Source organism: Colletes latitarsis, chromosome 2, assembly GCF_051014445.1.
Source record: "Colletes latitarsis isolate SP2378_abdomen chromosome 2, iyColLati1, whole genome shotgun sequence".
In the NCBI taxonomy this organism is placed as follows: Eukaryota; Metazoa; Arthropoda; class Insecta; order Hymenoptera; family Colletidae; genus Colletes; species Colletes latitarsis.
The window spans coordinates 28,317,842-28,332,320 of NC_135135.1; the positions used below are offsets into that span (position 1 = coordinate 28,317,842).

The window sequence follows — 14,479 nt, forward strand, 5'->3', positions numbered from 1 at the left end:
TCACTTCGTTCGACGAAGCCACACGGTCATATTTATTCGATGTTTTCGTGATCTTTGTGTTTCTCATCCCCTCAAAAAAGACGTTATTATCTCTTGGTATTTTCATTTCAAGAATGCATCCATTATTTTTAATTCGACTTATTTCTTTATACATATAGTGTTTAAAGAGAAGAAAGTTATGAGCGACAGACTGGACGAAACTGGCTATTTATGAATATTTTTATATCAAGATTGTCTTTACTTTCTGTTTTACAATTGACTACCACGCTAGTTTTTTACGTCTATGGATGTATTCAACATTTGTTAAAATCACAGTGTAAAACATAGGAATATTCGATAATTCAATGGTGTGCTATTTTACAGAATTCCCAATTAAAGCAGTGTTAAGCAACACGTAAGTTTAAAGTGTCGGTCACCGGTGACCACCAAAGCACTCGATATATTAACTGGAAATTGTACAACACGTAACGCAATACATTCTTTTCGTTTATTTTAATTAGAAAGGTTAAATGGGAGAATTGTGCCGTTGTACGATTATTTTTGCGCCGGTAGTATTCGATTTAGCACGATCTATTGAAATTTGAATACCGAGCGAGCGAAAAGATCAACCGACCGGGGCGTGCTCCGCTCGAAAGCAACGATAGAGGCGAATAGAGGGATCGTGTTCTTCAATGGAGAACACGAGGAGGGTAAAAGGTTGGAAAAAAGTAAAGCACGACCCTCTATATTCGTTTCTCCGTGCCAGTTTCCTCTCCATCGATGAAAATTGTAAATCGAGCGGATCACGGATATACAAGTATTAATATTACGACAGCTGAAAAAATATTTAATATTCACTGGAGGCGTAAATAATTATTGGGGTTGCATAGATCCTTATTACAATATTAAAAAATTCGTTAAACCATCAATTCACTTATTTTAAAATCTTTTTCGACACAGTCTATACATGTCACTATATAGCTCCTACATTTTTTACAATTTTCTGAGTATCCTTGGACGATGAACAACGAAGGGAGCAAAACACTCCCAACAAAAAATGGAATTAAAAACGCCGATTCGAGGATCCAGTGTTAAAAATAGAGCTCCCTTACGTTAGCCCAGACCTTTATTATTACTCACGCAACGAACCAAGAACCAAGAACCATACGTTTCCTCGACTAGAAAGGTCCACGTCGCAAGTTTTTCGAAGAGAGGAAGGAGTGGCCGAGGAAAGCAACAAGAAGGAAAAAGGATCAAGAGGGAGGCGTTACACGTGTACTGGTTTCTCCTGGACAGCGTAGGTTCGCCTCGGAGGTTGCAGGTCCTCGGAATAGCTGAATAAAGAGCCGAAGGGTTGGAAAGGGTCGCGAGAGAGCGAGGGAGCGAGGAAGTTGTTGGTGGAAAGCGTCCCCCACCGCCACAAATTCGATAAAGTTTTGAGCGCGCCTCCCGTCTTGCACGAAATACCGCACGAAGCGACAGGGTGTGGAGGAAAGAGAAAAAAAGAACAACGAAACAGAGACGGGGGTGGAAAGTTTGCGACGAACGGAACCGGGGAGAGAACGAACGACGAGGAGGAAATCGGATTCCACGGTATGCAAGACGAGTGTTCTCTGCCTTCGACTTTGTTTCGCTGACTGCCCTCGAGATCGTGAACAGTCGCGACATTTTGAAAAATCCTCGACGATTTTATTTTTTAACTCCTTGGAACGATCCGTTTCGTTCGATAACTTCGGTTCTTGAAACTCTCGCGGTTGAAATGGAGTATCCGCGCGAATATAAAATTGTAAGTTTATAATTGTACAATTTTTAGGCGGCTTTGTTGGGTAATTTATTGGGAATTTAATTTAAGAATGATGTTTTAATAGGTGGATGTAGCTAGGAAAGATATAGTAAAGTTGGTAGAAACGAGTTTAATATGGTGGAGTTTTAAGGTTCTTGTCAGATTCTCGTCAGACTTGGGAATTTAAACGTTTACGAATATTAAAAATTAATTTTTAATAGAGAGAATCGATTTTAAGGCCTACTTTCATTAGACACTGTTTACTTTCTTCGTCCATATGCATATACGTTTGGACTTTGGTGTTTCACTACTGGTACTAGAGGCAATATCTTGGCGAAGTTTGCGTGAAATGATTTTCCACCGTACCTGGCTAAGATGCGTCACATGGCTGGAAGCGTAGTAACTCGCTCTGGAACCGCAGGGCCTCGCGTACAGTGGCTCCAGGTCCGCAATGGTCGCGTAACTTCCGGAATTCGCGCTTCCGGGCCGCGGGTCGACCCTAACCAGAACAGAACTTCTGGCCAAGCCGCCGGTGTCTGCCGCTGAATAGCTGCAGCAGGGCAGTGTTTTCCTGAAAGGACAGACGAGTCTGTAGCCGCGTAATGATTATACACGGGGGTTAATTATTTCTGTAATGCACGACACGCGCTGCATCACCGACCCTACAGCATGACTAATAACCAGCGACAGGTACGCGTTCGCTGGTTACGCCATCCACGCCAGCGTTCCTCCGTCTTATCGGTCCATCGTTGTTTTCTTAGCAACCAGTTACTATAGAATCTACGTTGCTCGAGATATAGCGAGACACAATGGTTTAATTTAACTCTAATTTAATAGTTACTTTCATACGACAAACGATTTCCTTTTTTAACGTTAGAGCTATCCACAATTGTGGTGTATAAAACGATAGAAATTTGAAATAAATATTTATCAAATTTGCAAAAATCCAGTCGAGTGAATTTTGTATAATTTCTATTAGAAAATATGAATGGATCATTGTGACCACTCCAATAGTTGTAGGGCTAAGGAGATAGGAGTCCATTTCAAAATTGCACGGATAATATTCTTTCTACTTTCTCCACGTTCTACGATTCATTAGCTTTAATTTAACCAGAAAATCGCCTCTCTATCTCGTTTCTCGCCGAGTTCAACGATTTTCACACTGATTTGGAAAGTGAAAAATATTTTTTAAGCATAACTCAACTTAAAATTCTGTGTAGGTGGGCATAGGAAAGGTCCATAATTACATCCTTCGTATAAGAATACCTAAGAATTGGTTGTTTGCGTTTCCGTAGAAGAGTGACATTTGTTCGCGACATCGCGCGGAATGATTGCAGTGTAGCATTATGCGCTTTCAACAAAAACTAGCGAATGCACTCTCCCGTGTAATAAAAGCGTACGAGAGAACGCTGGGGAGGACCGGGGCCGTTAATCATATTTGAGAAACTACTCGAAACTGCGGTCCACGGCCGCATAATTCTCGATGAGAAATTATCCTTTATAAAGGCGTCCTGGATTTTTTCGTTCCCGCGAAAATTTACATCTTCTTTGGAGGACAGTTGGGTAACGCGTCCAGGATTACCCTTTCTTCCGCGGTCTTATTCGCGGCGACAGTTAAAAGTCCGACGAAACCCTCGAAAGTATTTCGCGAGTGATTTTAACTTGTTCAACCGAAAATCAAGTATGCGCCGCGAGTGAGTCTTTAAAGCTTAAGGGGACTTGAAAATTATGAATATTTTTGCATCTCGTGACCGTGGCATTAGCCACGAAACGGTTTTCCACGAAAAACGCTCGACGTGTTATTCGAAGGAATTACGTCCGAGGCTTTGAGCAAAACGAAGAAGGTTGGAAATACTCTGTAAGGAAGGTTGGTACGGTTTCTAAAATCACTCTGTATGTATATTCAACAGGGAATGAGACATTGGAAACTATACAGGGTGTTCGGCCACCCCTGGGAAAAATTTTAATGGGGAATTCTAGAGGCCAAAATAAGACGAACATCAAGAATACCAATTTGTTGATGGACGCTTCGTTAAAAAGATATTAACAATTAAATTAAAAAATTTCAAATCGTTCTGAAAAAATTATTTTCGGTTGCGGGGGTCAATTACAATCATTTTTGGTGAATAGACATACCTTCGAAATTTTGCGCATTTTCGAGAAAAAAATTCAGAACGGGCGGAAATTTAAACGTTAATAACTTTTTAACGAAGCTTCCATCAACAAATTAGTATTCTTGATTTTCGTCTTATTTTGGCCTCTAGAATCCTCCATTAAAATTTTTCCTAGGGGTGACCGAACACCCTCTATATGGTCGTTGGAGGAATTCAAAATCTTGGCTCGAAGGATCTAAGATATAAAAAATTTAATATATAATAGTTTGACAGATTATAATTATCTATTGACGATGAGAATGAACGTTTTTGAAAGGCTATTAAAATTGCAATGCAGGATAAATGAAGAGGCAAAGTATGCAAGTAGAAATATCGAGAAATGGACCGACGTGCAAGTGGAAGTAGTAACTAATTGGTCAGACGCGGCAGCCAAATCGTATTCAATCGCACGCGGACCCAATAAATCTTCAAAATCAATTCTCTCGAACCTTAAAGCGTTATTTTCAACTAACTTTTGCGCGTGGAATTATATAATAAATTCTTATTCGTAAAAATTCTAAAAAATTTTTGAGAAGAATCGCAAGGAGATTTTTAGATAGAAAAATTAAATCGACACGATCTACGTGTTAAATTTAGCTCGTAGCATATTCGACGCGTATTCCTAGCAGGTTTGAAAAGTGAAAAATAGTTGTTCCATGGACTGATCTCGTAGAGAAATGGTACGGTTGAATATCCGAATTATAGGAGTTCCACACGTTCGGGTAGACGTCTGGCTGATCGTACTTATCCATTTCCGGTGCCAGACGAGACTCTCGCATAAATTCGAAAAATCTCCCTTTTCTTTCTCGAAGTCGCATACCGGGAAGTTACCCCGAATAACGTCCGCCCACGGTATCCCGTTTGATCGATTCCATCGAAGGTCCTCGTAGCGCGTGAAATTACCGTTCAGCCCCGCGGGTAAAAATTTTCAAAGAGGGTCTTCTCTCCCTTTGCAGTGCGATATTAGAGCGGAGAGGGCCCTGAAAAGCGGCGAGATAGGAGCTCGAGGAGGCCGAGAAACGGCGAGAAAACTGAAATACCGCGCGAAAATGCGCCGAGGAATGGCGAGTACCGATATTTCGACGGGTTTATTGGCCGCTTTGTGCATGTAAATTTACCCGACGCGATCCGCCAAAAAGCCCAGCAAAACAGTCGCGCGTATCGCGCCAACAATTTCAAACATTCCACGCGTTTTAATATCAGAAACGATTCCCCTGCAGACGGCCATCAGGTACGAATTATTTCACGTAAAAAGATTCTTTATTTCATTTGAAATGAATCGTCACAGATCACACGTAGTAAATTACAAATTTCTCTTTAGTTTCCTCGGTTCTGTTCGAAAAATCCTCCGTACCGATCGCACCAGTGTCACGTTTACGATCGAGAAAAGCAAACATGGCGAATGGAAAATTCAGGAACCAGTTTGGGGAAACGTCTCGATCGTAGTTCGCGAACGGAGCATTCGGCCGCAAAGAGCATCGTATCCTCGTCGAGCCCCAAAACCGTCCTTTGTGCCTCGAGATCGAGGCGGCAACAGGGACGAGGGTGCAAGGATGTTCTCTGTGTGTTTACTCGAGCGAGCGGATGTAAAATCTGCAGTCTCGCCCCCGGAGGGAACGAACAAGGGCCAGAGAAGGATCCAGAAGTCTCGTTTTCCCGCGCGTTATCAGGCTGGAGACTCTCAAAAGAGCTAATATATCACTTGAGAGACAATTGGCCCGTGCCGTGGCTTCCCCAACGTAAAACAGAGGGACGGGGAGCCACTTGCAACCAACCCATGTCCACGCCATAAAGATTCTTTCTCGCGATAGCACCGACATATTAAAATTTTCGATCATTCGGACCACTTTGATGCAATCTGAACGGCGATTACGCTAAATCTAATTACGGGAATTTCAGCTTTTAAGGTAAAAACTAACCCCTTACGTTGCTTCTGGAGACTCGCAAATTAAGGGGAAAATTTTCTCGAAGATATTATTTATTTACGAAAATTATACCTCCTCATCTCCTTACTGTGGTATTTTAAATTTTTTCTTGGGAATAAAGGTGTATATTTTTACTGAATTTAATGATGTACAGGGTGTTTTATTATTTGTGGCGCAACTGGGCAAGAAGGGTGAGTCTTACTGAAAAAAGAAGTCAAATTCCAAGTTTCGTTTTCGAAGAAATCGAGTTTGAAAAATTGTGTACACGTGTAATAGACTCCAATATAATACTATACTGGATAAGACATGCATATGACGCTTTTAATAATACATTAATTCTTTTAATAATTTTCCAGTAACGCGATTATATGCGCCAACTGCATCAGCCAGAGACACGAAAGATAGAAATGGATCCCACTGGTAATTTGAGGATTTAAATGGTTTAATTGCGTCAAGAGACGATTCGAATGTCGGAACGTTACGGATCCTCGTATCTCGATTTCGTTTTTACAATTATATCGATTCAGAATTATTAAACGTTCGAATAGTTATGAACAGAAATAGCTCAGGCTCCAGGGAACGTGTAATTAATGTACACAGGGAATCAAGAGATTCTGTGCTCGTCGTTAAGTAGATCCCTCGTACACTTTGGCTTTAATACGAATATTGCGACAGAGTGTCTCTTAATTAGAGTTAGACTTAATAAGGGCTTTTAATCGAATAAGGTTCTCCGAGTGCAATATCTCGTGGATAATACTTATTTCCAACGGTGGCTCACGATTGGGTAACACGATTTCTAAATTCTCGTATTTGATTATTTTGATCGTTTCATTTTTGCCTAGACGAACAGAAGGATCTCCGTGAGATTTGAATATAGATATTGTCTTTGAAACTATAAAAACACGAGAATATAGAATTGTCGAATATTAATATTTATTCTAGCTTTGTGTACCTTTCCGCTCCAATATTTTTTGGCGTACTTTTTACTTCGATGTTCTTTCAAACTGTTTTGTTATTCATAAATTATTACCGTAATATTCACGTATTTCCATTTCGAAGAATAATCCGTTAAGTAAGGGGTTTAATGCAGTAATTACAACCGGGGTAGGAAACAAAACTCAAGAATAAACCGGACTCGAATTATATCTTTTCCGCGCAAATCGTGCATAAAATTGCGTTCCGGAAGTCCCGGACGAATTAATATATTCAAAGGGAGTATGACAAGTCTGCATAAAGATGAGAAAAGGTAGAATAAAGGGAAGAAAAAAGGCCGGGGAGGTAAAAGTTTCCTCCTCCTCTCGAAACTTTGTCTTGGATCTTATTTTACCAGAATCTCTTTGGGCAAGATCTCCTCGAGTAGACGCAGTTCATAATGTATGCATCATAAAATGGGTTGCAAGGGCTCGATGAAGAAACTGAAATTCTCTCGTAACACACGAACGAGGCTCTCTACGCCCTGAAATAATCGAGATTCCATCTTTGAAAATTTCTGACCGCCATGGGTTATAAACACGATTTTTCATTTCATTTTATATAGGAAAATATAATAGTCTCATGGAATATAATAAAAGGTTATTAATAGACTGTAGTTTATGCAAAACCCTAAACATAGTTCGTTTATAATATTTTGTATATACGCTGCACAAACTTCCGCAGTCTAGGGACTGTTGAATATAAAGTAACGATAAGATCGTCGATGAAGAAGATACCAAGCTTTCGCGTAGAGTAAATTACTTTGTATATATGCAACGTCTACGTGATTATCGTAACCGCTAATCTGGAATGATAAAATAAATAAGTCTGCAGGAAAATTTGTTTTCTCCGTCCAAACAACATGGACGTTAATAGTGAAATACAATGAATCGTCTGGATGATCAAGACGTTGGAGGGTTTAATGGGATTTATTATGAACTATAGTTGTCTATGGAAGTACTCGATCATTTTGGTTTATCGGTACAAATAGGGGAAGCATTTCGCGCGTTAAAGTTAACCTGGTTCGAGCGTACATCCGCAAAGAAGACAAGTGTTCTTGGTCTCGCCGAGGGAGGAAGAAAGGGGATGGATAAGGGAGGAGAGAATAGTGGTTTCCCTTCCAGCGGATCTTGCTTCTTAGGTTCTATCCCGGAGGAGTCCTCTTCAACGGGGGCGTGTAGCCGTGCAATAAAATGTCGGCTGCCGTGCCAAGCGACCGACGGATCACCGGGGCTTATTGAAAGGATATTTCATGCGGACGAGTTCCTATCCAGCTTATCCCTCCCCCTTCGCGAATACCCCGCGGGGGTGTAGAGAAATCTTCCTCCGCCCTTTTGTCTCTTCCCTTCGGTGAAACCGGGTCCGGCCTGTGGGTTTCTGACGGGGAATTCACGACGGTTGCCAACGCGTTTCGACGACTTTTCGCTCCGGTTGCTCGCGGGAAATGAGAACGCGCCTGACGATACGTGAAAACCCGTCAGCCGTGCCGAATCTTACGAACCAGCGACCAACAAACGTTCCAAAACGACGCTTCACCGTCAAAAATCAGATTCATTCGACGAGTTTGATTCCCTTCCTCCAGGGAGCACGATTTATGGTAAAACGTCGATTAACTATGAGAAAATATTTATTACGACGAAGAACGATCGCTGGGAGGGAGTTCTTCTTTTAGAAAATGTTCGAATCTCGGAATATTCTTCGGTGAAAAATGAGAATTATATTTCTCCTCTAGCGTTCCATCATGGTGGAAAGTTCGAACGATATTTCCTGGAGAGAATCGAGGCTTCGCTGTACGTGAAAATGAAACTTTTTTACTGCTACTCGAGCACGATGTAAAAATTGAAAAGTAAAAATTATTTGTCGTTGGTAAGGATAGCGAATTAATTGAATATGACCAAGAATTCTCTGGTAATACGTGGAAAATTACACTTACTGCGATTCCTGGATACGAGCCTTGCTGTTGCGAATATACAAGGCGCTCACGACGCTTCCGACGACTAATATTAAGGCGCACGCACACGTCGCGGCGACATAAAGCGCACCAGCGCCGTTTACCAGAGGTCCTGGCTCCAAACGAACCGAATCGTTCCTCGGAGGTGCTTCCACTCCTGAAAATAACAAGAACTATAATTATTAAAACGCAGCAATTAGCATCGAATTAATTGTGAGTTTCGAATGCAACGATGAGTTAAAAGTATCAAGTTATAACGATTGAAAACGTAATGCCTGTTATATGAAATATTGCACGTATAACGTCGTAAATCACGAATTATCTGTCATATGTTGCACCCGAAAGTTTAATCCGTGCCATAAAAAATGTATTTCCGTAAATTCAGGATATCGTGCACCAAACGTCCGCCAAAGTTCCGTAGCACGGACAAAGGTAAATACGTTCAGCAGGTATATCGTTAAAATTCTGGCGTTCGAGCGTGACTCTGACAGCGTAATAACAGAGAAATGCGACGATTAACATAGATTCGTGCACGATTTAATGAGCGGACTTCTGCGTCACCGTGAAATAATTGCATTACATCCACAAAGCGTGTTTCAGCCGCATTAAGCTATCGACAATCCATTTTGTCGATTGAACCGTTTCCCGCTGGTGCCGCGAACGCGCATGACAGCCTATTTTCATCGAGAAACCGTTGACACGCTGATCCATCGGTCGTTTATACCAGCCACCGGCGCAACAATTTATCGCACTACCAATGTTGCACCGACTTACGCCCACTGGTCAATTTCATTAATTCACTCGCACAAAATATAGAAAACGATCGCAAAATATTACACAGAATTGAGAATATTCTAGCGTAGTCCATCGATAATTCTTATAATTTCGAAATACCTGAAATTCGTGAAACGACTACAGATGGTATCGAGGTAGCTTCGATTTAAAGAAAGAAATGTTTTTAATTCGGTGCATAATTGCAAAATCAAAAATTGCACGGATAATTTTCATTCCATTTTGCCCTCATTCTACGATAGATTAGCTCTAACCAAAAAATCGTCACTTTATCTCGCTTCCAACGGAGTTGTACGATTCTCACGCTCGTTCCACTGCGCGTCGTTTCTATTATTGCATACGCTATCGACCAATCTTGAGAATGCGTGGGCAGAGGGGAAAGTAAGGCGGAGGATTCTTGGAAGAGAGGAAATCCCTTTGAATCAGACCTTCTGGCCTGCTCGGTCCACCGCGAACGCCGAGAGGTCTTCCGCGATGCACAGCCACCCCTGGAAGCTAGTCGGATTTCTTTTCACGTTCGTTTGAGCTTTCCGCCCTAGATCACTCTTTGGCCCATTCTTCCCTCGCGTCCGCGGCACGCTGCGCGCTAAACAACAGCGGAATTTTTGCATTCCCCGTTCGACGACGCGATGCAAATTTCGTCGAACGAAACACGCTGGATGATTCGTGTCCTGCAATCGCGTTTCCTTCGTGGACGAGACTCCGTCTTCGAACAACTGTTCTCCTCTTTTTTCGCGGATCGTATTGGAAATTGAAATCCCTTTACGCTACGTTGGTTCGTTTCCTCCTGCCTTTGAACTCGTGCCCTCCATTCCACCCCGTCCTTTTTCTTCCGACCGCAAGAAAAATATGACGAGCCCTAATAGATTGTACAGAAACTTCATTCTACCTTTGAAATTACACCTTTGAAGACATTTCTGTTCTTCGAATCAAGTTTTTTTAACCGTGCTCCGGATAAAGAACGTTTCCAGTCTCTTCGTTCTCGTTGAGATACTACTCCAAACTCTCAAAATGGTTGATGGAATATTACCAAAGAGTCGGAAATAGGTTGAAGCAATATTTAATCACGTTTCTTCGATCCACGACATTGTCAGGCTGTTTCTGAACGAAGCAACAGGCCTTTCAAGGCTCTGCCAGAATAAATAACGCGAGCCAGACGGAAAAGTCTACTACGTCCGCGAAGTAGTTACACCAGGAAGCAGTTGCTAAAACGCGATGAGATACTGGCCAGGAACACAAGGTGAGAGGGAGAGGGGGAAGTTAAATAAATCGTACGAGCTGCCCTTGATGGTGTTCCAAACTTCTCAGAGGAATCTTTGCTTCTTCGTTCGCGGGGAGACATCTTGTTAAAATGTTCCCCGTTACGCGGTACACGATGCTCGCCGAAGCAAAGTTTTTAAGTAACTTCAGTTTCCGGCTCTTCCCGGCCCCAAACTTTTCCATAAAGCTCTGTTTTGTTTCGCTTCTTCCGTGCCTCTAGCGTGTGATCGAATTGTTGATAGATTCGCTTATCCGTTAATCGTCTCTCTACTTAAGTAGGAACGAATATGGTTGCCTACTCGAATCTGTTTCGAGTTGAACCCTAAACAAACCGCTAAATAGGTGTTACAACATACATTTCCCTGCTCTGCTAGCTTTAGAACCGTGCTTACTGTTCGTTGCGGGATTAATATTGCAATATATTGGCGAGCAGTGTGTGTTTACGCTATTACAAAATTTAATTTTCATTCTATTCTTCTAAAGTTCTATGACGTATTGGCATTAATTTAAACAAAAAACAGTCTCTTTGTCTGGTTTTGTTCGATTTAAAAAATTAAACATTGGACAGGCGTAAGTAAGCGAGCCTTGTCGCGTGCTCGGCCATAAATTGACGCGACAAAACTGGATGTAACCCCGTGTAACCGATGCTCGGGCGCTTGTAATGAAACCGCGGTGCTTGATTTTTAATTATAAACGCCCGGGGAAAGGTTAACGGCGTGGCGGGACAAAGGAATCAATTTGCTCGCGTTACTCGAGCACGGCCAAAGGATCGATTAAACTTCGTCGACGCGGCCGACCCGGGGAACTTGCGAGTTTAAGAACAAGCGCGAAGTCGAGAAGCCACGCTGAAGGCCAGAGAGAAGAGGGTGTATCTCGGTTAAATCCCGGCAGGCGATGCTATCCGACACTATCAAACAAACCTTAACCGAGATTTACGGAGGTCCAGAATTAAGTCCCTCCGGGATTAATGGAATGACCCTCCACGAACCGCATTGCACGAGTCGCGGCGGGGCTCTGCCCTTTCGAAACAAATTTTATCAAAACCCCGCACGCACAAATTGAGACATTTCCCGCGAGGTCGAGGAAATATTATCAATTCCACGCGATTAATAATTATTATTTAGTAGGAGAATTTTATATTGGATCGTTTGAAACTTTCTACATGGCGTTAAAAAAAGTTATTGTCGAGAAGTACTGTGGGTATGCGAGAAGTTGGCTAGTGAGAGGAATGCGGGTCTAATTGGTGCCTGGATTCCCATCGCGCGTCGCTATTGGCCGAGACGTCGAAAGTGAAAGGGAATAGGCGGAGCAATTGTAGTACTCTGTCTTCTGCTGTCTCGCTAGTCAACTTCTCGTGGACGAACAGTATCTTTTATAAAATAGTACACATCGAATACACTTAGAAAACAGAGTCATTCATTTAAGTCGTTGCTTTTGCTCGGCAACGACTATAATATATCCAAACAGCTTTATCGCCGAGGAAAAATCTGAATAAATTAAGGTGGAAAATGGTCGTGGGAGCATCCAGGACGTCGACTGGCCTCTTTGGCATTTCCTGTGATTCCCCGGACGCGAAGACCGAACAATGCCCGGCATTCAAATCGTGCACGGGCGCTAATATTTCTCTTTTCATCCGCCACTTTTCCCTCGAATATTTGCCCCCGGTCGACCGCCGTGGACCGTGCACGAGCGGAATACGAGCACTCGAGGAGCCGACGCGGGATTCGATTATTTTCGAGTGGTCTCCGGGGCGATTTCGGATTTCTACAGGACCTCTCGAGGACCGAAGAATCCGTGGCCGGGGGACGATAGTCGGCAACGGGTCAAGAAGAAAGCAAATCCCGCCGAAAAAGGACCTTCGTACGCTGGTACTCGTCGTCGACGGGGTCTTTCCTCGGAGACGATTACTTATTTTCCTCCCTTTTCTACGCCCGCTACCCCCACCGTGCTCCCCTCTCATCTTCTACTCCACTTTTCTATGCGGTCGATCCTCTTGATCTCGGACGGTGAGATCTTTTCCTCTCTTCTCTTTCATTAAATACACCCGACTCCCGACGAGATTCAATTTTATTCGGCGGATTGCTTTTCGTTGTAACGTCGACTGTGCCGGTAACTGGATCCGGATCAGCGTCTGTCAACTCCCTGCTTCTTACTTCTTACTTCCTACTTCTTACTTCTTAGTTCTTACTTCTTACTTCTTACTGTTTCTCGTTTACTCCCTTCTCTTCAGCGACGCCGCCCTGGTCCTTCCTCTCCGCGATCTATTTTCTTACTCGTTCGTGCTGACCCTCCTCTTACAGGCTGCCTGTAAACACGTACAATCTCTGCCGACAGCAAACTTCAACTCCATCCACCTGTCTGGGCGAAACGTTGCTACCGTACCACCATGTTCTTGTCGATTTCCGGATGGGACGGGGATGTTTCCTCGACCGAGTATCCGAACGTCGTATCGTATTGCGTTTTTTTCGAAACGACCGTAAATGACATCGCAGTAGTTTCAATTAAACAAAAAATTTTTTAATTTGGCGCATAATTGAAAGATTAAAGATTGCACGGATAATATTCTCTCTACTTTTTCCTCGTTCCGTGGCATGCTAACTTTAATTTAAACAAAAACAGTCCAAGTTTAGCGTACAATTGCAAGGTAAAAAAATTGCACGGATAATTTTCATTCTGAGAAACATCCATTGAAGACGCATCGTCAAAGTTCCGCGCGTCGAATAAACTTGTTCCAAGATATACGCGCGAAAGCTCTCCCGGTGTCTCCGTGAACCTGACGTTTCATGAGCTTCGTCTGAACGTTTCTTGTACGTGTCAAAAGTTTGCAAAATTTAGCAAACTACTTACGGAAGAACTTACGAGCGTTTTCGTTTGACAGTCTTCGGGAATTATACGCTTCGAAACGACGGAAACCTCGCTGTATTAACGAGCTGTGTCGGTTTTGATAAATATTCCAAAAGCTTCGATTTTTTCCATATATGTATAGTAGATAGTTTTTTTAAACCACTTTGAAACTTAATAAACTATGGAATGCTACGAATTAAAGGGATGCAAATTTAATTCTTGCTACTGTATCCTGTTAAATATCTAGTTGTTTTCTCTTATGCTAAAGTATCTTTTTTTTTTAACTCAAATTTGGAAGTTACATTTTTTAAGAAAACGGTACACACGAGTACACGCTACAATATTAGCATGTAAATAAAATTTCCATCCAGCTGGCGCTCGATTCCCACGGATTGAGAATTTTCCATCGATAATTCCGCAGAAATAAACTTCTCGACGAGACAGAGTTATTGGATTATCCAAACAGCGATCTGCTATAATACGTAATTGGATTCGAATCATCGATAGGAGGACATTACTTTTACCTAGAGCGGATTAATAAACCAGCAGGACGAAAATTCCCACCGAAAACCACTTTATGACGAGCGATGTAATCGAACGTAATTTGTTGGTCGATCGTTCCGACCGAACTTTAATCACTCGATTTCCACGGCCAGTCAAATACATTATCGAGGACATTTTTGTCCCGGGAAATTATGCTGTTGCCGGATGGCGGGCGGCACAAAGGGCCATAAATCGCGCATAGAACTCGAAAGGGACGCGGGACGAGCGCTTCTCTCTGTTTTAATCGCGAATACGTCGAAATCGCGTCGCGCCCCCG

At 42.5% G+C, this 14,479-nt stretch overlaps 1 protein-coding gene across 2 annotated transcripts in view; it reads right to left on the minus strand.

Moving 5' to 3' along the window:
• Positions 1–14,479, minus strand: part of LOC143351486 (tyrosine-protein kinase Dnt) — a 113,632-nt gene that overhangs the window by 11,667 nt on the left and 87,486 nt on the right. For both annotated transcript variants that reach the window (XM_076783023.1, XM_076783022.1), the window contains 2 exons: positions 8,746–8,920; positions 2,129–2,333 (listed from right to left, as the gene is read on the minus strand). In XM_076783023.1, the coding sequence (XP_076639138.1) occupies positions 2,129–2,333; positions 8,746–8,920 (380 nt within the window). The remainder of the gene's footprint in view (positions 1–2,128; positions 2,334–8,745; positions 8,921–14,479) is intronic.